Source organism: Bemisia tabaci, chromosome 1, assembly GCF_918797505.1.
Source record: "Bemisia tabaci chromosome 1, PGI_BMITA_v3".
In the NCBI taxonomy this organism is placed as follows: Eukaryota; Metazoa; Arthropoda; class Insecta; order Hemiptera; family Aleyrodidae; genus Bemisia; species Bemisia tabaci.
The window spans coordinates 38,653,022-38,676,886 of record NC_092793.1 but is presented as its reverse complement, the minus strand read 5'-3'; the positions used below and the strand labels follow the sequence as shown (position 1 = coordinate 38,676,886).

Genomic DNA, 23,865 nt, shown 5'->3' with positions numbered 1-23,865 from the left:
CAGAGAGAAACCATCGCATTCGATACTGATATCGAAACTGCACTCGAATGCGATACTTTCTCTCTAAAAAACCACGCCTTTATTACGTTGAATTTCTTTGTTAAATTTGGTAAATGAGTGCTATAGTCCCCTGACAATAGAATTACGATCTCAAAATTTGAGAAAAATGACGAGTAACTAAAAAAATGGAACCGCAATTGATGCGATGTAGGTATCGCATGCCGTTCTGACACAAAAATGGCGTCCATCGAATCACCTTAAGCAAAGCATCTCTCATTTATTTCTTCATTAGTTTGCCAGCGCTAACACCGATCGTAGCTCTAAAGAGGTGGAAGATGGGGCAAACGAGGAAAGTTACGGTCATTTGCCAGTCGTCAACACAAACACATTCCCAACGGGAAGGAGAACAATTTAGAGCACGCAATGAGTTTTGGTGCTCGCACTAAGTAGTCTACATTTAATTTCAGTCCGATCAACTTGGTATGTGGTGTCGCGACTTAGTGATCGAGAATGGACTGGATTTGGCCAAGTGGTCGCATCAAGATCGATCCGCCTTGAAAAGTAACCAGAGTCCTAACTTGTTTGATTTTCGTATCCACTGCCTCTGTGAGTCTGTGGCGTCAAAATGGTGTAAGTACTGACGTCCTTCTTTGCTTGACCTGCAGGAGCTGTAAGCGGCCGATTGGTCGTCGCCTGGTGTACCGGACGGCACGTGAATGAACCCGCCTTTTAATTTGACCGTCTCTTATCATCAAACGCCGCCAAAAATAAGATATGTGCACAGGGAGCAACACAGTGCCTGTGGATTGCGGTATGTGTCCAATTATTGTGTTATACTCTTTTTTCCATAATTTCTATTAATGGTGTTTGCCAACTTGGCCCTAGTGTTAATTAACTCTCATATTTTTAACACTCTCAACACCCGCTTGGATTGTCTTTAACTTGCCTCCAGATTAATTATCTAGAACAACGGCTTCTCTGGAAACTCGCTGGATTTTCATCAGGTAAGGTCTAAAAGGATTTTCAAGACGTAAACTTCATCTTCCAGGGTGCGAAATTGGAAAAAACTTACGTTAGAACATCGTAATTGCGACTTCAACTCACGGGTTTTTGATAATACCTAGGTTAGGTATGTTAGGTTAGAATTCTGAGGGTAAGTGCAGAAATGGAAAGTTCCACTGGCCTAACAGGAAACATGGCTTTAAAATTTTCCAAGAAAAATTTTCTTTGACATTTTCTCAGTTTCACCCCCTCCACTTTGTGGGTCCTCCCCCCTACCCAATGTTCATGTTTATCATACTTTTGTTTTATGAGCCAAGTCACACATATGGACCATATTTCACTTCAACCCTACAATGAATAGCCCTTAGCTCTCCTTTTTCCAAGCCTTTCGGCCGCATTAATATCGAATTTCAGGTTGGTGAGGCGTATACGTGTGAGGTGTCAGGGATTAAAACGATTAATTTCAATTTTTTGTGAAATCGATTCAAACACCAATATTCCTCCATGAATTGTTGCCCTCTTTTTGGATGCTGAGGTGATTCTAAGTGATATGGCGACGAGATCCGCAACATTGTCGCGCTGCTACGCGATGTGTGTCTTTGAGAATGTTGTATGCTATACGATGTGCATGCTAGAATTAATTAATTATGCTAAAAATTTACTCATAAAGTGCATTAATACTGAGCAGTAAGTATACCATCAAAGTAATGAAAATGTATGCGGCAAATCAGGGATGGTGACTCATGAGTTACTTAGCGTTATTATGTCTTTCTCGTACAAATTGAGTCAATGAGGGACGTCCGATTTGGTAGTTTCCTCCGATTTAAATTTTCAATGGCCGGCCAGGTTGGCCTAGTGGTCAGCGTGTCTGACTCTAGGGCAATAGGTCCCGGGTTCGAATCCCGGTACCCAGCGGTGTCTTTCACGGAACTGACAAGTAGATCTGCTGAAACCAGAGATGGAAAATTTCATGAAATTTATTCGATCGAAATTTCACGCGTGAAATTTCATAGATGGGGGATAGATTCAGGAGGCTAAGAAACGCCTAGAAACAGTGATTCTAAATTTAATCGGATCCGAAATCTATGCGTAGCTGCGTGGGAGCATGAGCGAGATTTATCATCAACTGACCGCTGGCCGCCAGGTGCCCTGGTACCTGGGTGGGCGAGCGACAATGCGTAAGCGGTGGCATGGTTCGATTGACAGAGGAGTGGGGAACGGTCAGACGTAGGGGGAAGGTCCAGGCTGAACCGTTCAGCACAGCGCAGCGCAGCGTCAGTCACAGGGAGGGGAAGAGAGGTTGGGAGGGGACACTTCCCCTCGAGTGAAATAGAAAAAGGTGGACTCGCTGAAAGTCTGAATCCTTCGAAGTTTATATTAATGATGATGATGATGATTGGGAATATTACACCCTGGAAAAGAACGATAGTTCACCTTTTCTTGTTGAAAGTTCTGTCGAGGAACTGGAGGAACTTGATGAAGGTGATTACTAGGAACAGACGAAATATTCAGAAAAGCATCACCTGAAGCATCCTAAGAAATGTCAGAGGAACGAAAGAGATTAACAGGATCCACTGAGCCATCACGCTGTACTTCACGGTTCATAAATGGGTTGAAAGTAGGGCTGCCACATTGGAACATCATTCTGCGGCTGGTTGACGAGCAGAAAATTTGGATTCTGCCGTGGAATCTGCACTTAAATTCGAGGACGTCTCCGAGTCAAAGCTGGGTGGCCCAAGTTAGCATGTTTCAACGGAAAATTCGCGATATTTCGCAATTAAATTGCGATTTTTTTAACGATTTTATCGGCGATTAAATCGCTAAGATCATCAACATCTGAGCGATTATCCTTCGATCTTTTCGCAATTTTATTGCGATTTTATCGGCTCGAAAAAATTGCGATTTTATCGCGATAAGATCGAGGATAATCGCTCAGATGTTGATGATCCTAGAGATTTTATCACCGATAAAATCGCCAAAAAAGGGGTTTACGCTGTTAGCCGATTGCCGTTAGGTTCAGCCGTCAGGTCCTTTGACGAAGACAAGCGTAAAATCCCCTAAGCCTGCGCGGGGATTCGAACTCCAATCGCAGCGGCGGTAGGCCAGCACATTGTCTCGAGGCTATGGCCGCTATATGACTAACGAGTGCAAATTGAAGCCTCTTATACATGGATCGGCGCTTCGCAACCTTACAACTTTTGTCACTGCGTTGACTGAAACCGAGTTTTCATTGGATTTTTTTTATTTTCCCTGCTCTGTATTTTATTTCATACCTTGAAATACGGTTGGTAAAATAAGGTTCCATTCGTAATCTCATTTCTGTCTCGGTAAAATTACCTATAATAGTGAGATTGCAAAGTTACCGATGGACCTCGGTAATAACGCCAACATTTTTTATCGACTGTGGTAGAATTACCGATATTCGTTTCTTATTAATTCTTTGGTGGTTGGTCAAGGACTTATCTAGTGGATCTACTTTGTTCGTTTGGACGCTTCGTTTCCGTTCGACGGTTGGTTTGGCAGCAACGAATCTGTTAAAAGAGCATATTTGGCGGTTGGCACACTTTGGTTTTCCCCTAAATTTCAATATTTTCTTAAAACGTAGGTCTTGAAACCTACTGAGAACATCAGTTAGTTGAATATTTCCTTAGTCATCCAATTTCTCCAGATAATGTCAGTAGAGCGACGTAGATGGCGTTTCCTCGCTCATCCGGTGGAGACACCTAGCGGTAGGAAATTCTCCGGTTTTCGGTTAAAAAGTCATCCAGTACAGGCACCTCAGCGGTTAAAAAGTCATTCTGTAAAGGCACCTTAGCGTAGGAAGTTTTCCGGTTAGCGGTCAAAAAGTCATCACTTCAAATCACGCTAGCAACACTTAGAAGATTTTCTAATTAATGCGGTAGGTACCACCTAACGCCAACCCTAAAAAAAACTAAAAATTCGAAAACTTTTTTTGCGGGTGGGGGGGGGGGGGGGGGCTTTCGAGTCACGTACACGCGTCGCTACTGGGTTAATCCAACGCATACAGTTTTTTTTTTTAAAGTTAGCGATAGGTATTGCACCAAAAGCAAGTTATTTAAATTCATGTTGAAGTACCTAAGTCTAAAGAAGGTGTCCCTATGTGTTCTCAAAAGTAAAGCTCTAGAATAAATAAGTTTGACAGTTTTGATTTAAGTCCGTAGGTACGAGAAAGTCTGCTGTACCTACACCGAAATCACTCGCTCATTTGCGTCATGCCCACGTCGGTGCATAAATATTAATTCTCCGCTTGCCTGCTGCTCTTGAGTTCATTCGCGACTCAGTTATCACCGAGGCCTCCGCAATTTATTACCTGCAAGCATAAAAAACGGGAGTTCTCTACACACTGCAGTCTCGGTATCTCATGTCCTCGCCGAGAACGCGTCTATTGTTGTGTTCGCGGATTTTCATCCATATTCAGTGAGCGGTTTAGTTGAAGTCTGGTAGAAAAGTGCAATGGCGTGAATACGAGTGCCTCGGTTCTTGCAAAACTTAATGCGGTACCCGTTAAATGACTTTTAATCAGACACTAATCGTTGCGGAAGGAAAATGAATTTTAATAGATTCATGCGATTGTAATGACAAAAAGACTCTTCTACAGGGTGTCCCAAAAGTCCGTACCCCCCCCCCCCCCCCCCCCCCTCGTAACTTTTGAAAGGTTACAGATAGACAAACGAGACTTCGGGAATGTTTCTATCTTTAAGGGGACCATCTTCTAGGGGGGTCAAAATTTTTGTCCCCTCCTCAGGGGGGGGGGGGCGCGGGGGCCCCAACTTTTTTTTCAAATGGTAACCCCTATCTTGTGATACATTATTAGAAAGAGCATAAGAAACTAAGAATTTTGGCGCAAATCCCAAATCAATATATTATTTTTGACCGAGTTATGATAGGTCAAAGTTCAAATTTGACCTATTTTCAAAAAATCATAACCCCGGTTCAAATTATCGTAAAGAAAAAAATAAAACATTGGAAACCGAAAATTAAAGCAAAATCCTAGCAAAATGAGGCTTTTGGTTCCTAGTTTTGAATTCCCGCCAGGCCCCCATGAGAGCAGTTAATTTGCTACCAACTGTTGTAAGAATATTGAAACAGAATACTTAGCATAACAGTACTTGATAAAATCTTATTTGATCAAAAACCATTATTAGGTACTTATTACTATTTATACTTTATTAAAGCTTTATAATCAGATTCAAGAGAAAATTTCTCTAGCTCCGGTCAAGATCTTTCACTACTGGTAGTGCCATCAATTTTCTAAAGTTACCTAACCTGTAGCAAAATTACTCACGCTTTCTAAGCATTGGCTAGATTGGACGTTAGCGATCTGGACTAATATGTGGTCAGTTTATATCTTTGATATAGTAATCATTCTGTACTGCAAAAGGATTGGCAGTCATTGTGAAAAAAGAAGGAAAAAAAAAAAAAAAAAAAAATTTATTGCATCTAGTAGGAGGCCAAATCTATTGGGATTGACAAGACATATACAGGGTGATCCAGAAATGAAATCTGCGACCAAAATTACGTAGGAAATGATACCTCACATGACACTATAGGAACATTTTAAAATACCGAAATCCCATAGGCCCTTATTATGGCCGCCATTTTAAATTTTCGTCATTTTGGGGGGTGTTCCGGGGTCGGACCGTGGTAAACTTTTTGTATGTTGTTCAGGAGGACCCACTGATGACGTTTACACAGGAATAAATTGTTATGCAATTTGTTCCGGGTCAAACCGTAATTCTCCCTGACTAAGAACATTTTTTTCCGTATTTCCTTTCCGGCGCAAAACACGAGTTTAGTAGTTCAAATGGTGGTTTTCGTCTCATGCAAAAAAACATTTATGAAATCGTACTTTGCTACATAGGTATCTAGAAAAGTACTCGCAATATTCGCGAAACATTTCACAACAATGTGCGCGCAATGATTTTATTGTCACGTCACTGCGATATTGCTGAGTAAAAATTACGGATAATTTTGATGTTATTGTAATGTCCTTAGTGACGTCTCTAAAATATTACATAGCAATATTTGAGTGCCATGTTTGAATGAAACATTATTGTGAATTTTGTGCTCCAAGGGGGTACGCCCCTGGCCCCTACGCGAGCCAAGTGATCAGGGGGCCGGAGGACGGACCCGTGGCTACGTGCGAAGGCGAGCGAAGCAGATAAAGTCTTAAATTAAGTACAAAATAGTAATAAAAGAAGGAGCAGTGTTGGTAGCCATTCCGAAAAGTTACTCAATTTCTCTCGAACCCGTGGCAAAGGCCTCCTTTAAGTACTTAATTCCTTAATAATGGAGGCCATTAATTTCGTTCGAATGATAATTCGAAGGTCAATCTTTGCAAGGCCTATGTGACCCTCTACCGCGTACCTAGTCATGAAAAGACGCGAGCGAAATCTCGGGGTAAGGTATAGATGATTGTGTGGAATGTATTTCGCGTTTAATATTACCCTAACAATAAAAGGGAAATACTTGAGCACTTAATGACACACATTTTCGTCCATCACGCCTTCTTCCCGACTCTCAGCGGCGCGGCGATCGGAGCCGTTACAAACTTCGGTTTTCGAAGGGTCCTGGCTCTGGTGCCCGAGTGGTGTAATAATTAGGTAAGCAGGCTCACCTTAAAACATCATCTTAGTAGCATTAAAAGCTATCCATTTGTGATTTCTGAAAAAGAATATACAGGAGCAAAACCTAGTGGAAAACGCAGGAATTACGTGCTAGTTTTAGACACACGTAGTATTTGATATTATGTACTAGGGACCTCCAAATAAATTTATTTACCAACCAACCAACCAACCAACCATACTATACTTAAATGCAAATGTTTAGTGCTGTATAAAATACATTAAATTCTGTATTAAATATGGGATCCACACGACACGTAATGCATGTTACTTTTAAGTATCTTGGCTGCAAAGGGATGTCATTTTCTCTCATGAAGAGAATCAATGTTTTATAACACGAAAACTCATCAAAATTTTCGAAGGTAACCCCAAAAGTCTTGCGCGTTTTGCTCTCATTTCAAAACTATTAGAGGTAGAGAAAATCAAATTAAATGCGCATATGAGGCATACTCTCAGCTCTAATTTACATTCAAGTTTTTAAAAATCGGATGAAAAGGACGCTCAGGAGGTCATTTCTCCCGCGCCGAAATCGGTACGTTTCCCGCCACCTTCAGACGCGCGATAAGTCAGCATTCTATTCGGAGCCCATCTGACACGAATTTTTTTTTTAATTCAATCATTTATGAACGATTTGATGGAAGACAGATCGAGAAATCGCAGAAAATATTAAAGCATTTGGTTAAATATAATTCGGCGATCTTCGCAGATTTACGCGTCGACTTATTGCGCTAAGTCACTATCGATCACACCTTAGCCTGCCATCTCTGGCTGCATCAAGCACTTCTGTTCTTCCTTCGCGAAATGATTGACTCAACCTCCGGACATTTCCATCGCTCATCGCATGTTTTCTCTGAACTGTTTGAAGTCTGAGAATAATGTCACATGGCCTAACACTTTCCAAAGTCAAAAATCGAATTAAGTACTGACCGAACTTCACAGTTTTCTGGCTTTGAAAATGTCATAACTTTACAACACACCCAATAAGCTTGCACAATTGCACATAATGTGTCGAAAGAACACTGATTGCACTCATCATTGAAGGCCTCAAAAAACAGCGTGCTGAACAGATTAATAACCTGGTAAAAATATTGAGGATTTAAATGCGACCGGATCAGCTGACTGCAATCGTCCGCAGAGCAGAACGCTCAGAACCTTTGGGAGTACCCTCGTAGAAATCCTCAGGATAGGCATACATATACTGAAAATTATCGATCTCGCGAAAAAAATCACACTGGAAATAGCAATTTCTGTCATGGACGACTTGTGATCAAGGGTCTCGAATTGAGTGAACATTGTCAGCTTGTTTGTATAATGACACTTCGGGGACTATAAAGAGGACTTGTATTGACACTGTAAGTGGATTATTAATTGATCGTGGAGGGAGATTTTTTGTAGGTTAGTACAAAAAAAAGAGAACCAAAAAAGAGGTTCATGGAAAGAGATCCGACAACTGCATCAGCAACCATCTGTTCCCCGCGTAACGCATGTCTACTGCTTGTGCATCGTAGTCGTTGTATCGTCCCAAATTGATCTCACTCCACCCACACCTTTTCATGAATATATCTAATCGAGATTCACTCCAAAATGTTCAATCGAATGTCCGTGTGTATTCAGCCCTACGCTTTTTTCCACATACCTCATAATTGCAGTAAATACAAATTAAGAAACTTGATGATACCTAGGTAGGTAACATGCCTTATTATTGTCAATTCACTTCCCCAAGTAGCATTTTTCAACGGAAAAATCGCGATTTTATCGCCGATAAAGTCGCGATTATCCTCGATTTTATCGGCGATAAAATCGCTAGGATCATCAACATTTGAGCGATTATCCTCGATCTTTTTGCGATTTTATTGCGATTTTATCGGCCCGAAAAAATTGCGATTTTATCGCGATAAGATCGAGGATGATCGCTCAGATGTTGATGATCCTAGCGATTGATAAAATCGCCAAAAAAAAGGGATTAAAGTTGTCAGCCGATTGCCGTTAGGTTCAGCCGTCAGGTCCTTTGACGAAGACGAGCGTAAAATCCCCGGAGCCTCCGCGGGGATTCGAACCCCAATCGCTACGGTGGAAGGCCAGCACATTGTCACTATGCTATGACCGCTATATGACTTGCGTGTGCGAATTTAAGCCTCTTATACATGGATCGGCGCTTCGCAACCTCACAACTTATGTCTTTGCGTTGACTGACACCGATTTTTCATTGGATTTTTTTTTTTTTTTTTTTTTTTTTTTTTTTTTTTTTTTTTTAATTTTCCCTCCTCTGTATTTTATTTCATACCTTGAAATACGGTTGGTAAAATAAGGTTCTATTGGTAATCTCATCATTCTGTCTCTGTAAAATTACCAATAATAGTGAGATGGCAAAGTTACCGATGGACCTTGGGAAAAACGCCAATAGTTTTTATCGACTGTGGTAGAATTACCGAGATAAAATGGTAAAGTTACCGGGGATTGATTACCAATAAAAGTGGTATTCTGAATTACCTGAAAAAATCAGTAAAAATACCGGTTTTCAGGTAAGCTTACCAGTCTGTCTTTGTAACATTATACTAATAATTGATAAAAAAAAATGAGATGGTTAAGTTACCAACGGATCTCGGTAAAAACGGCGGCGGCGGAATAGAAACATCTTTCATATGCGTCATTCATGCGTTAATGAAAAATTGCAATTTATTGCAATTTTATCTCTATAAAATCGCGTTCGATAATATCGCGATTTTGTTGCAATTTATCGCGATTTTTCTCCCGATAATATTGCAATAAATCGCGACGTCGATAAAATCGCGATACATTCTCCAATTAAATCGCAATTTATCGCGATCACTGCTACTTGGGTCTTGCTTTTTTTTTCTTTTTCATCAATTTATCATGTGTTGACGCTCTTCTTTGCTGCCGATGAGTAGGTACTTGTGTAAAAACTGTCGGATATATTCTCTCTCGTATTTTACAAAATAACCGTCTACTGTCGCATGTTGATAGCGTATCAGTTATCTCAACCAAATGCGTCGAAACAAGTTCAACTCACAACGGAACAATCCCTGCGAGGCATCTCAGGTCTCAAGTACGTAACTGATGCTTCACCCTACATGGATTAATGTAAGAATAGGACCACTTGTATAGATTATTTTAAAGGTACCTATTACTGTACTTATGAGATATTTGTATTAACATCAGGTTAATTGTGTTTGAACTCGTCAATTTCTGAGCATATAAAACCAGCCAAATTAAAGACTGAAGTGATTTCGGATCGGATGATCAAAATTATGCAAATGGTATTATCGAGCAAGCCCTATAGTGGGGCCGATACCTAACAATCGTGCACTTCTGGAAGAAAGCATGCAAATAGGGATTCATCTATACCCTATAGACATTCGATTTAGACATAGACTCCAAAAATCTGAGCCCCCTGGGGGGGCAGGGAGGCCCCCAAATTTTGAATTTTGAATAACTGCTGAACGGCTAATGTTAGCGTAATATTTCTATAACAGGACGATGGGAAATTTTATTAGGAACAAAAAATTATTCTTATGAATTTTTCTGTAGGATCGATATTTAAGGCGTGAAACGGGAAAAACCATTGGGGGACGGGGAGCCGGCCGTTCTGAGGCAGATCTGCGCGCTACGCTGCCTGCCCGGGTCGTGCGCCGCAGTAGTATGAAAATAGCGACTTTAGCGCAAAAGTTTTTAGCCAAATTTTGCAGAAAAATACGAATTAAATTACAGTGTTGTATGGTGCTTATTGTTCAATATGGCAACGCTGTAAAAAAAGTATCGCATGTTGCCCCTTCAATATGCGGGTTATGCAATGGTGTAATGTAGCCCCTCCAATACGCAGGTTATGCAATGGTGTATTTTTCAAGATGGCGGTTTCAACGTTGCCGGACGGTGCACATAAATAAATGATTTATTTATGGGTAAAATTTTGCAACATCGAATATTACAGTGTTGCCAGGTGGTGCAAGAAATCAGTTAATTTTTCGATATAATGTTGTCTGATTGTGCAAAAAAATTCGGATTTTCGGACTTGTAAAAATTTTCGGTTTCAAAAGACCGTATCTTACAGTAACGGCCTGGTATCGGAGACTGGAGAGTAGGGTCTGATTCGGGAAATTGAAAAATTTTCGGAAAATTACCGTCCTCCGATCTGCCGCGGACGGATGCGATTCTATTCCATTATCGAAGATCGGAAAACTGTACGGACCGAATTTTGATACGAGTTTTTGTTTTCGAGATTTCGGACTTGTAAAATTTTCGGCTTTGAAAGACCGTATCTTACAGTATGGGCTTGGCATCGGAGACTAAAGAGTAGGGTCTGATTCGGAAATTTCCATTTTCAGTAGTGTGCGCTTGGAGATGCGTATGGGAAACTTGTGTTTTGCGATGAGCGACTGGGATTGGATATTGCAATGTTCAGTTTGATGAATCAAAAATTTTTTTTTTTCTTTTTTTTGGTGAATATTTAGTGTTACACTTGAAAACAGTTCGCGTTTAGAAAACGCACGCGTTTGAGAAACGTGCGCGTTTAGAAAACGTACGCGTTTGAGAAACGTGCGCGTTTAGGAAACGTACGCGTTCAGAACATCGATCCCTTCTCCTTCTCCGAACTTTGTATCAACACTTATGTCATCGACTTTCCGATTTTTATTTTTTCGGGCCATCCTGATGAAACGAAACTTTCAGTCGGATGATAGGTACTTGGAGTACAGGTACGGAGCGGAGCAAATAAGCGCCAGTAAACTCAAGATGAATAGAAGAACGTCCGTCAAGGTAGAGGGTGCGCATTTGATTTCCGGACAGACAGGGCACATTGTGATGTTTGCTTCGGATGAGTTTTCCGCTACCGTTGTGGAATTCACTCTAACGACGGTTACGATGACGATGAAAGTGATGAGAATTATTTTATCGATCATGATTTCTTCCTTGCGATACTGAAAGGAGAATGCATACTATTTATACGGAATCCTTACTATCGATCCAACTGTTGTGACTCGCGTTCAGACCCAACCATTTGACAAAAGACTGGTTTTTCTTACGACGCAGAATTTTTTCTACAAGGAACGTATCCTTACAGTTGGTGGGTTGGAGTTCTTTGCGGTAGAATTTTCCTTTGATGATTGTATCGTGCGCGTCTTTCAGATCGTACGTGATCGGAACGGTCGTGTTGACGCTGAAAATCTTGAAAATTTCCGTGCTCCAATTTGGTGTGTATCCTTTCTCGAACATGGCTTTGAGTCTCGAGATCCGGACGTGATCACAGACATTCAGTTTTCGTCTAGCCAGACGTCCCTTTTCAATTTTACTCAGCGGCGGCCCACGAAGCTTTTGCAGGATCATCGGTACATCCTTATCGGGGACATCAATTGGTTTCATCCGGATGGTGCGATTGACGCTCCCGTTATATTCGAGGATGAGTTCCGGTAATAGATCTACCCACTTGTACGATCCTTGCGCGCTGACTTCTTTCCACATCTTCGTTTTGAGCATTCGGTTGAATCGCTCGACAATGGAGGCTTTGGTTGTCGAGTACGAGCTGCACATATTGATATTGTGACGCTTCATCAATGCTTGACATTTGGAGTTGTAGAATTCCGAGCCCATATCGACTTGTAAATGTTTCGGTGACTTTCCGGCTGCTTTGAGAACGCGTTGCAGAGCATAAGTGACATCCGTGGCCGTTTTCGATTTGAGCGGTTCGGCCCACGCCTTTTTCGAGCACGCGTCGATGACGGTGAGGAGATATCTGTATCCTTTGTTGACCGAGGCGTACGGTTGCATCTCGACGAGATCGGCTTGCCATAAATCGAACAATCCGAGAATCGACTACGACGTGGATAATTTCGTCGTGCAGGTTTATGTGGCTCCTCGACGATCCCACGTTCTTCTGCCGTCATGATAATTACCGTCGACGTCGTCGTCGTCGTCCGCTCTCTCGATTCAAATGCTGTTTCGATGCTACTATTTTAACCAGACGATTGTAAGATTGTTGAAGTTGGTGGATACGCTCCAGACAGTGTTGACCTAATTTCATAGCTTCCTTCCATTTCCGTTCAGACCATTGTTTGTTCACCGTATCCTCATCGCTTTCGGGATCTTGCACTTGACGCATCCGCTTGTTCGATACGATATAATTTCCGTCGGAATCCAGTGAGAATCCGTCACCTTTTGGCTCGCGGCGTGATTTCGATCGTCCAAAACCATCAGTGTGACTCATCTCAACACTATTTCCCTTTCGTTCGATTCACAACCTCTAATTGACTGATCCTATTTTCCAATCGTGATAATTTCGTCTCGAGTCGTTGCATAATACTTTTGTATTCTTCCATTTTCTCCAAACAAAGCTGTGCTAAATTCATAACTTCCGTCCACTTCGAGTCTGTCCATTGTTTGTTCACGGCGTCGGTATCCTCTTCGGGATCTTGCAGTTGTCGGATCCGTTCGTTGGATACGAGATGATTCCCGTCGGGATCCAGTAAGAAACCGTCACCTTTGAGACCTTGCCTCGTGTTGCGAACGTAAGTCCCTTTCGATCTTCCAAACCGGTCGGTGTGACTCATTTTAAGTGTGGAACCTATATTTAGTGGATGTAATCCGCTTCGCGAAGCTCTTCGACGATACTCAGAATTTCACGATCGTGATCGGTGTGACTAGCATGTTTCGAAGCTACAAGTAAAACGAGACGTTGGACCAATTCGTTCGGATCGTCCCAATAGACGAGTTCCCGTTTCGCACGATGAATTTTGATACCGGAGCCTTTCTTCAATTTTTTACGCGATGACTTCCTCGTTGATCTCGGAGTCGATGTAGCGAACAAAGGTTTGATGAGATTGCGGTATTTTTGACTGCGGTTCGAGTTGGGTCTACCGTGTGGATGATGATCCCTCCGATGCGCATTGGTGAGCGTAACTACTCGTTGGAATTTTGCGCGATCATCTGCTGTGTAATTACGCGGATGTCTCTTAAAAAGGAGCTCCAAGAACCCGGGTGTCGGTTCGAACACCTCATCACCACCGTCCAAGATTAGTCGTCCGTCTGAATCGAAACTTATGGTTCGGTTTCCGATAAGAAAGTTTCCGTTGATTGCTTTCTGCACACCATACGCGGTATCGGATTGTCTCAGATGTTTTTCTAGATCGTCCAAGTAGAACTGTACGTTCGGGGTAGTGGTCGTGCCTTGAGAATCGACGTCGTCTTCAATGCGACCCGTTGTTTGTTCTTTATCCGTTGCGTCTTGGAACGATTCATCATCATCCTCCTCCCCTGTAACGAAGAATCAAATTCTCCGTTTTAAGTTTTTTTTTAAAGAAATGAACAGCTGTTTGTTTCATGCGAAGGAAGGAGTGAGCCATGCAGAGCGTGGCGGCGGAGTCGGGCCGAGACCGAGCGGCGCCCGGCGCGATCAGCTGATGCCGGAAAATAAAATTCAAAAAACAAATTGCCTCTCCTCTCTTGTCATAGCTCACACACACATACACAAATTTCCTGTTTTTGAACTTTCCAAAATTGTACGTTTTACTAAAAAAAGGGCATTTTTCCAAATTTTAAGTATTTGAACGCCTGGGCAAAATTTTTCTAAGCTGAACTATGTAAATATCAGGTCAAACTTGAAATTTCATGTATCAAAATTTTCAGTACAAATGTGAAGATCGCATTCCAAGAACTTGGAAGCGATTTGATGGGCTCATGAGCCAAGATTTGTATAAGGTACCCCTCTCTCTACTCTCTCTCTTTACTTTTGGGACTCGTAAGTGCACGCTCTGAGTAGCATTTCGTCCTGCTCTGCTATACTTTCATTTTTCCTCTGTTATCTTCCTCCTGGCGCTTGAAGTGCACGCTCTGAGTTGCATTTCGCCCAGCTCTGTTTCTCCTTACCTGTCTATCATCTCCTGTTCCTGACGAGTTCTAGCTGTGAGACCTTGAAGTGCACGCTGTGAGTAGCATTTCGGTTATTTTAACAAATTTTTTTACTTTTGTCATTATTTATTTATCTCGGGAAAACCTAGAAGTGCACGCTTTGAGTCGCATTTCGGCCTCCTTTTTTATATTTGTTGAGTGTAGGGTCCTCACAAATTTAGCTAATTAAAAGACATTCTGTTGTAAATAAACCAAGAAATTTGAGACACGAGATTTTTGATCATTCTTACCCTCTTTCAAACTCATTTTAAAATTGGCGCCCGAATCCAGGATCCCGGCGAGTTCATTCCGGCAACTACAGTAACGTTGGCTTATCTTATACCAAAGGACGTATGTGCCTCTGAAGAAACGGGATTTGCCGCGTTACATCCCCCTCCTCCTCCTTTGAGTCGTTATCATCATCATTGTTCATATTTTTCGGTGATCCGAACGAAGCAAATAAACTATCAACAAACGTTGTTCAATTTTTCGTTTCCGATTTTGAAGGTTCGATCTTGGTTTCCTTTTCCTGAGGAGCAGCAACAAGTGCGGGTGTTGACGACGAGACAGTTTTCTGCAACGCTGCGAGCGGATCTGTCAACGGTTTGAAAACTTTCTTCAACGTCACCTGAGCGTCCGCCTCTCCGGTGCGAATGGTATTTAACTTCCGTTTGATATCTTGACGGATTTTATCGATACTACCGCATTTCTAAGCGATCGTCGACAACGATAAATTATCCATCTTGTACAATATAAGTATCGAAACCTTTCCGGTACCTTCCCTCGTTCATATTACTATCTTTATCGATGACTAAAAACCCGTACTTGTCCTGCCAGCACACCGAGCAGATATGTCTGAAATCTTCGAACGTGAAATCTGTGTTGACTTGATCGTCGTAGATGTGTCGCAAGTTTGTATTATCCTGTTTGAAAACTACGAGCAGGTTAGCGTTATCACGAATCAATTGTTTCGGTATGCGAGAATACGTTTGACACAATTAGAAACTATCGACCGAGCTGTGCCTTCCCATACTGAAATAATCCCGCATCGCATTTTGTTTGTCACAATCGACATCATCGAAAATGAAGACCGAGTCCCATGCGGCATCGTTTGGTGGAACAATCTCGGCCGTGTCCGAATAGACGTTGAATCCGAGACCGTCGATTCCGTCGAATATCTGACGCAGTTCTTCGTACTTGGGTTGGGACGGTGTCTTGGAGTGCAAGTACACGTTGCGGAACTTCAATCCGTTCGGATGTTGTAGCAAGCAAACCATCACGTTTGTTTTACCGCAATTGGACGGTCCGACGACAATGCAACGGATACTGTCCGGTAACAATTCACTGTGTCGTCGTCGTTGTCGTCAGTTTTCATTTTGCTTCTTCCGTTTGTCGAGGTTCGGGACTCGCAATGATTTTCTTTGCTTGACGAGTCACATCGTATTCGTTCCCTATTTTATCGGACAGTCATTCTTTACTTCTCTGTGTAAATAGTATGGACATTTTCGTCAAAGTCTATCACCGAGAAGATTATCAACTTGCAGAAAAACCAATCGAGGACGTGGACTGTTGAACTCGTTGATAAATTCACTACCGTTCGAACTACACTTGCCCGGCGACTACAGGTACTGCGGACCGGGCACTCGCCTTGCAGAACGATTGAAATGCGGAGATCCGGGTATAAATCCGCTCGACGAAGCTTGCAAGTCCCACGACATCGCTTACAGTAAGACCAAAGACACCACCGAGAGGAACAAAGCCGATCTCATACTTGCGGACAGAGCTTGGGAACGTGTGAAAGCGTCCGACTCATCGTTGGGTGAAAGAGCGGCAGCATACGCCGTAACGAACGCTATGAAACTCAAAGCCAAACTCGGAATGGGACGAAACAAGACGGTGGCAGCGAAAAAACCGAAACCTAAGAAGAAGAAGAGATCGTTGAAGAAGACGAAACCGGTGGAGCGGACGATCGAACGAATCTTGGCTCTCTCAAAGATGGGTGCCGGAGCGTCGAAGAAGAAGAAGAAGAAACCGGCGGAGCGAATCTTGGCTATCCCGAAGACGGGTGCCGGAGTCAAGAATCTCCTGACGAGTATCGGTCTAGCCGCGCGAACAATCACACCGGTAGCGAAAATGATCAAGACGGTCGTCGATGGATCTTTGAAGAAAAACGTACACCTCGGTGAAGGATTGTACTTGCGACCGTACCGTAAAGGTTACGGACTTTACTTGAGACCTTACCGAAAGAATTTAAACTGATCCGTGAGCTACCGCACCGAGCGATGACGGACGTTGAGTTGAGGATCGCTGCGACAGAACAATTACGAATCCCGTATTTCCGCGGTGTGTTCATGATCGATGAATTGGCCACCAAAAAACCCAAACGTCCCGAGTGTGGTATCATCAATCTGGACCGAAGCGATGGACCCGGTACACATTGGACAGCATACCGGATTTCAAAGAGCGGTAACGCATTGTACTACGACAGCTTCGGTGATCTACCACCACCCGTTGAAATTACGCGATACATTTTACGCTCACGCGGTAGCTCAACGACGACGACGACAATAGGATACAATTTTGATAGCGAACAAAGAGGTTGTTCCATCCCCCATTAGATTTGGCCCCCTATCAAATATGATCCATCTTTTCAGGAGTGATACAGTAGCATGCAAGACGCTCAAATATGGCGGACATTTTGACTTAGGCCCCCCCAGAGAGGGGGGGAGGGGGGTCAAAGACAAAACCTTCAACTGTCTATAACTTTTGAGCGAAAAATCGGATTGAGTTGAACTTTTTTTTAAAAGAAAAATCTCAAAAGGATCTATCTGCTGATACCAGAAAAATTGAAAAAAAGTTAAATTTAATGCAAATTTTTAGCAATTTTTCGATTTTGTAGGAGACAAAATTTTCAATTTTGTCGTGTTTCGGCACTGCGCAATGACTCTACTAAAACAAAAACCAATTTTTTAGATTCTCCACTCAATTTCCTATAAGATGCAAAAAACCGCATCTTGGGAAAACGTTTAGATCGCGAGCTATGGCTTGTCAAAGGTAGCCCCGCGCTGTTCGCATATCCTCCACGCGTCTGCCACCGATCCTGTTGCCCCTCCTCCCCCATCCTAAATGCAAATTAACATTCTACTACCCAGCTTTCGTATAAATCTGCGTTATTGGTACGTGAAAATCCAGCAAGTTCGTGATTTCCAGTGGAATTGATGCTTTATATCTCTCTTTCCCCTCCCAACCCGGCCACTGTGCTCCAAATATTGTGCGAAAAAGAATTATAAACATTTTCTTGTTACATGTTTTTGCTGATGTAGCACCCTGTGACTACGAAATCGAATTGAGGTAATTTTATATCCCACCTCCCAACCTCCTTGTGTAACCTGTGTGTATCCTTGTGTAACTGCTTTCAATTCACTTAATAAATTACTTTTTTTATGCCTATTCTGTTCATTTTAGCGTGTAATCTAGAAAACAAATACCTCCAGTTAGACACAAGAAAAAACTATTACAACTTGTAGGCAGGGGCAAACTTCAGTGCCAGTGGCCGGGTGGGGGGGGGGACGCGAAATAAAGTATCAATTCCACTGGAAATCACGAACTTGCTGAAATTTTTACGTACCTATAACGCAGATACGTACGAAAGCTGGGTAGTAGAATGTTAATTTGCATTTAGGATGGGGGAGGAGGGGCAACAGGATCGGTGGCAGACGCGTGGAGGATATGCGAACAGCGCGGGGCTACCTTTGACAAGCCATAGCTCGCGATCTAAACGTTTTCCCAAGATGCGGTTTTTTGCATCTTATAGGAAATTGAGTGGAGAATCTAAAAAATTGGTTTTTGTTTTATTAGAGTCATTGCGCAGTGCCGAAACACGACAAAATTGAAAATTTTGTCTCCTAAAAAATCGAAAAATTGCTAAAAATTTGCATTAAATTTAACTTTTTTTCAATTTTTCTGGTATCAGCAGATAGATCCTTTTGAGATCTTTCATTTAAAAAAAAGTTCAACTCAATCCGATTTTTCGCTCAAAAGTTATAGGCAGTTGAAGAACGTCTTTGACCCCCCGCCCCCCCTCTCTGGGGGGGCCTAAGTCAAAATGTCCGCCATATTTGAGCGTCTTGCATGCTACTGTATCACTCCTGAAAAGATGGATCATATTTGATAGGGGGCCAAATCTAATGGGAGATGGAACAACCTCTTTCAACTCGAGCGTCTGCGGGAAACGATGTTTAGAATGGCTCGTACAAACCAGGAATATATAGTATTCAAAACCAAATATGGAAACTCAGAAAAGATGTCACACGTTCATGTTGACGGGGAGGAGCAACGTACTCGAGTTTGCACTGCCTAGACCTCTCGAGTTCGTCGCCCTCGCGACGAAGAGGCGTATCAAGATTCTGACTACTTTTCAGAAGAGCGAAAATAAGATTTTGAAGAACTTAATTCCTTCGCCGCTACGTCCCTAATTAACGTATCTGATTTTTTTTTTCGCATTCAGCGCCGGAAAAAGATCAGGATTTTAAATATCACATTGAATTTGTAAAATTATGTCTAGCAGCCCTGATATCATTGAAATATTAGAAAAGGGTCCTGATACGCCCGTTGGCGAAACACTGAATTCGGCACCTCCGCTGCTCCGCCGCGTCCTCTCGGCGGGCGTATCATCTTGTTGCGCTATATCTTCCCCTACTTCATTCCTTACTCGTTAGTTCTTTCACTTAATTTCTTTTCTTTGAGTTTGATTTTTCTTCCGCGATTTTTTTAGGTGGTCAGTTCTGTATATTTACTATGGTTTAAGGTACATCCTTTTTGAGATTTCTAAAAGGTTATGAAAATGAAAAATATCAAGAGAGCGCATATTCAATCAGAATTTTCAAAAGCAGTGTCTTATTAATACGACTCTAAAGGAATCTATACTGAAGTAATAAACATAAGAGTATATATTTTATGTCCTTCTTGATAGTTTGACATACTTTAATTTACAGCTGTTTAAGTTAAAACAATGTCTTGATAATAAAATTTAAGAAGAAAAATAGGTTTAAATTCAAAGAGATGTGCCAATATTTCAATTTCAGGGCAGACTATGACATTTCATTTTAAAACATAAAGTAAAATAATTTTTTTCATTCGCCAAAGACGAAATAATGTTAACTGTTAAAATTGACTGCATTAGGATGCTTAATTGTATTTCTGACACGACGAGTCATATTTCATTAACTGCATTTACTTTTGATCAATAAGAGCTCGCAACTTGAAGTGTTTAAAAATAATGTTTTCCTTGCCACTCCAAATGTATTTTTGTCATCCTTAATCACTGAAAATTAATAATCTTACCAAAAGCTTTGATATGTTGAATATTGAAATCTCATTATCTGAACAAAACGGCGGAAAGATTTTTTCTTTTATTCAATTGAAAACACTTCATTTTGCTTACTCTTGATGGCCAGGTGGTAAAAGCTGTGTCTGGACAATTAGAACAATGAAGTTAAATATGAATAATGAATGTCTATTTAAACGATAAAGCCAGAGAATGCCTGAAAAATAAAAAAATCAAACATCGATAGTAGTCGATTGTAATTACTACACTCATTATAATTGTAGGTGAAAGACAAAAAAAAACCGAACATGATTACATTTGATACGTCGTAAAAAGAAAACAATTAGAGCTAACCAAGTGTTTATTGGCATGTAAATAGAGACTGAAAAAATCTTGACCTAGTTGAGAATCTTTTGACATTTACCGTCTATACACCCCCGGACAATTTAGATCTTTTCCCAGAATATCCTGTCAAACCAAAATTAAGAGGCGAAAAGCCATCGAAATCAAAGAATCCCGACTGACAATACGAATGTTTACCGAAACACCCGACAAATTAGGTTTCCTGACCAATAACAATAAAGAGCTCTTTAGGCTGTAGCATTAAAACACGCCGACAAATATAAAAAATACCGCCAGATTGGTCTAAAATCTATAGCAGGAATAACAAAATACTGAAACAATAACTGAGAAACACACCCGATCAGTGAGTGACGGGCATATTGTGTCGCGCGAACCGAAAGGGCCTGATTTTCGAGGACGTATCATTGAGGAGAGGTCAGGTAGTCGCGTTTGCTTTATGATGCGCCCGTTCGCCGTACCCAGAAAAGGTCTTTCTTATGTTACGCCTATTTGTTTTTCCTCAATAACTCGGTTAATATTGAGAGTTGAGCTTTCAAACAAGACTCAATGGAAAAAGGAGCTTGAGGTGAAGAAGGATCCATTCATAACTCAAAATGTCCAATTTTGATGATACGCCCCTTCGTCGTGAGGGCGACGAGTTGTTCGCACCTTGCGAGATCGGTCCGACGGGTTTTGTAACTTATTATTCCATCCCGAACATCGACATAACGAACAGACTGCTTTTCTACTCCGAGAGCCCTGAAGAGAATTACGCGGGAATTTCGCTCCCGATCGGAGCCTACGAGATCAAGGGTATATAAGAATACTTGCAGGTAGAACTTGGCGGAGCGGAAGCTATCAAACTCAAAGCAAACAACGCTACGCTTAAAGTAAGCATCAAGGTAAGCACCAAGTACTGGATCGATTTCCGCAGACCCGGCACTTTACGTAAGGTGCTCTGATTCGGAAAGCGTCTCTTGGCACCGGACGAATGGCACGAAGCTGACTATCGCGTCAACATCTCGCCCGTAAACATGATATGCATCGAATGCAGCATCGCCGACTGTGGATACGTGAACGGGGTGCGCGGACATCACATTTATGCGTTTGCTCCCAATATCGAACCAGGATTCAAAATGGTAGAGCAACCGTCGACGATTCATTACTACCCCGTCTTGGGTGATAAGATCCAACGTTTGCTCATTAATATAGTAGAGCAACAAGGAAGAGCGATAAATTTCGGTGGTGAAGAAGTGATAGTGCGACTGCACGTGAGACCGCTAACTTATAGGTAAACGAAGGATCCAGAACAACGACAACGATACGTTCCTATATTCTCTCGCATATAATAGTATTGATAATCCACGGACTAGTTGTCAACAACAACAACAACAACAACAACAACAACAACACAGCAGCAGCAGCAGCAGAGGAAAACTTTGACCGAATATTCCAAGAGGGCTCTCACACAACTCGGATTCGTGGTGAAAAATCCGAAATAAGTACGAGATGGAAGCTTGGCGACAAGAGATCATCAAATACGAATACATCCGTTTCGGTCCGGTCGACGAATGGGATGGAAACAATGATTCGATCCGGTTCACCCCCGATACCCACGGCCTGATCACCGTGCCTCAAGATTCGAGGATCTTCATGCGTGTAGAAGTGAAACTCGAGAAAAATCCTGGAGCCGCCGCAGATGCTACGAAACCTCCATTCAAGTTGGCTAACAATTATATCCAGCACATGTTCGACCGTATGCAGTATAAAAGTGAACGGTGACGGTAAAAAGTGAACGGGACGGAAGTCGATAGCATGCAGTCTGTCGGAGTGACATCGACCCTGAAAAATTATCTCACATACACTAGAGCGGAAACCGCGGGACTCGCAACTGCCGGGTTTTGTGACATCACTCATTCATGGACCGAATGGGATTACACAACGGCGAATCAAACTTTCTCCGCTATCGTACCATTGTCTTCACTCAGCGGATTCGCAGTACATTTCAAAGACGTTCTAGTCAGATGCTCGCAAGAGTTGATTCTAGTGCGCAGTGGTACGGATAAGAACGCATATTATATCACAGACGCGGCGACCGCGGACGGTTACACCATCAAATTTAAAATAATCGAAATCTATTGGGAGATTCCCATCGTTAAATTCACATTGGAACTGGAAAAACAAATCTTGCTCAAGATAAAGAAGAATGATAAGATGAGTTTCGGTTACATGAATTGGGAATCGCACGACATCCCGGGGATTTATCCGACCAATACGTTCAAATGGAACAACCAGCAGGCACAAGCCCAAATTCGTGGTGTTGGTATTTCAAACGGATCGACGGGACAATCACCTGAAGGATTCCTCTCTTTTCGACCATGTAAATGTGCGCTCGGTCAGCGTTCAAATCGGTGAGCGTCGGTTTCCTCAAGTTGATACGATCTACAATTTCTCGAGTATGGATTATCATCACGCCTATCCGAACTACACCGATTTTATGAGAGACTACTGGAAAGGTGAGAAACTCTGCGCGCCAGCTATGTTGTATGAAAATTTCAAAGATCGCGCATTTTGTCATCAAATGCGTTCAAGGTGAAGATGTAAAAACAGCTCCGGTGGATATCACGTTGACCGTTGTGGTAAATGAGAATTTCCCGGCCAACACTACAGCCCAGGTGATCCTGATTTCACCTGTGAAGTATTCGTACGAACTACTGCACGGAACCGTGAGGCAATTGGATTGATCTTAAGCAAAAATTTAAAAAAAAAATAACATGTTTATTTTTTCATTTTTTTTTACAATCATGTTATTTATTTTTTTTTTTTTTCAAGCATTACAACATTTAGAAAGGAATACAAACATGACATACAATATAAATAAAGCTGCAACGTTTGGAACGAGTGCGAATTTATATGTTCTTCCGATCGGGCCTTTGTAGATGAGATCGAAGGATCCAGCGTTAATATCCTGAATTGCATCATCCCTCAAACGGCCCGCAATGTGCGAAGGTAGGAAGAGGAGACGATGATGATTCTCGAAGATGATACCAGCGGCAACGGTTATCCCATACTTGGATGGCATTTTGATGAGTTTGTTCATCTTGTAGCGGGCGTTTACAGTCAGCTCTTTAGCGTTGCCGATCAATATTGAATTGTTGAAAACGTCCATGATGGTGGCTGTCGTCAATTTTATCTGGTGTATATCAAGGTTCTGATGATTCCACTTTTCGTGTGCTATATTTCAAGTAAAACAAGTTGTCTGCTATATTAAGCACGGATACTTTTCGACTGCTATATTTCGATTCGACAATCCGTCTGCGGATGATTCCACTTTTCGTGCGCTATATTAAGTCGGGATGATTCGTCAATTTCTCTGCTCTATTAAGCACGGATGATTTCACTTTTCGTCTGTTATATTTCGAGTGAAACAATTTTGTCTGCTATATTAAGCACGAATGATTTCACTTTTCGTCTGCTATATTTCAAGTGAAGCAATTTGTCTTCTATATTAAGCACGGATGATTTCACTTTTCGTCTGCTATATTAGCTTCGATCAATTTGACTTTTCGTCTACTACTCCTATATTATTATCGGGGTGATTCCTTTGTTCGTCTGCCACTATAATCTTCTGCTGCTCTTGCATGATTTCAGCTT

The 23,865-nt window shown here is 41.9% G+C and overlaps 1 protein-coding gene across 1 annotated transcript in view; it reads left to right on the top strand.

Moving 5' to 3' along the window:
- Window positions 1–665: 665 nt before the first annotated feature.
- Window positions 666–23,865, top strand: part of LOC109042780 (polyamine-transporting ATPase 13A3) — a gene marked incomplete at its 5' end in the record, with an annotated part of 286,914 nt that continues 263,714 nt past the window's right edge. The window contains 1 exon segment of the mRNA XM_072300692.1: window positions 666–811. Within this exon segment, the coding sequence (XP_072156793.1) occupies window positions 775–811 (37 nt within the window).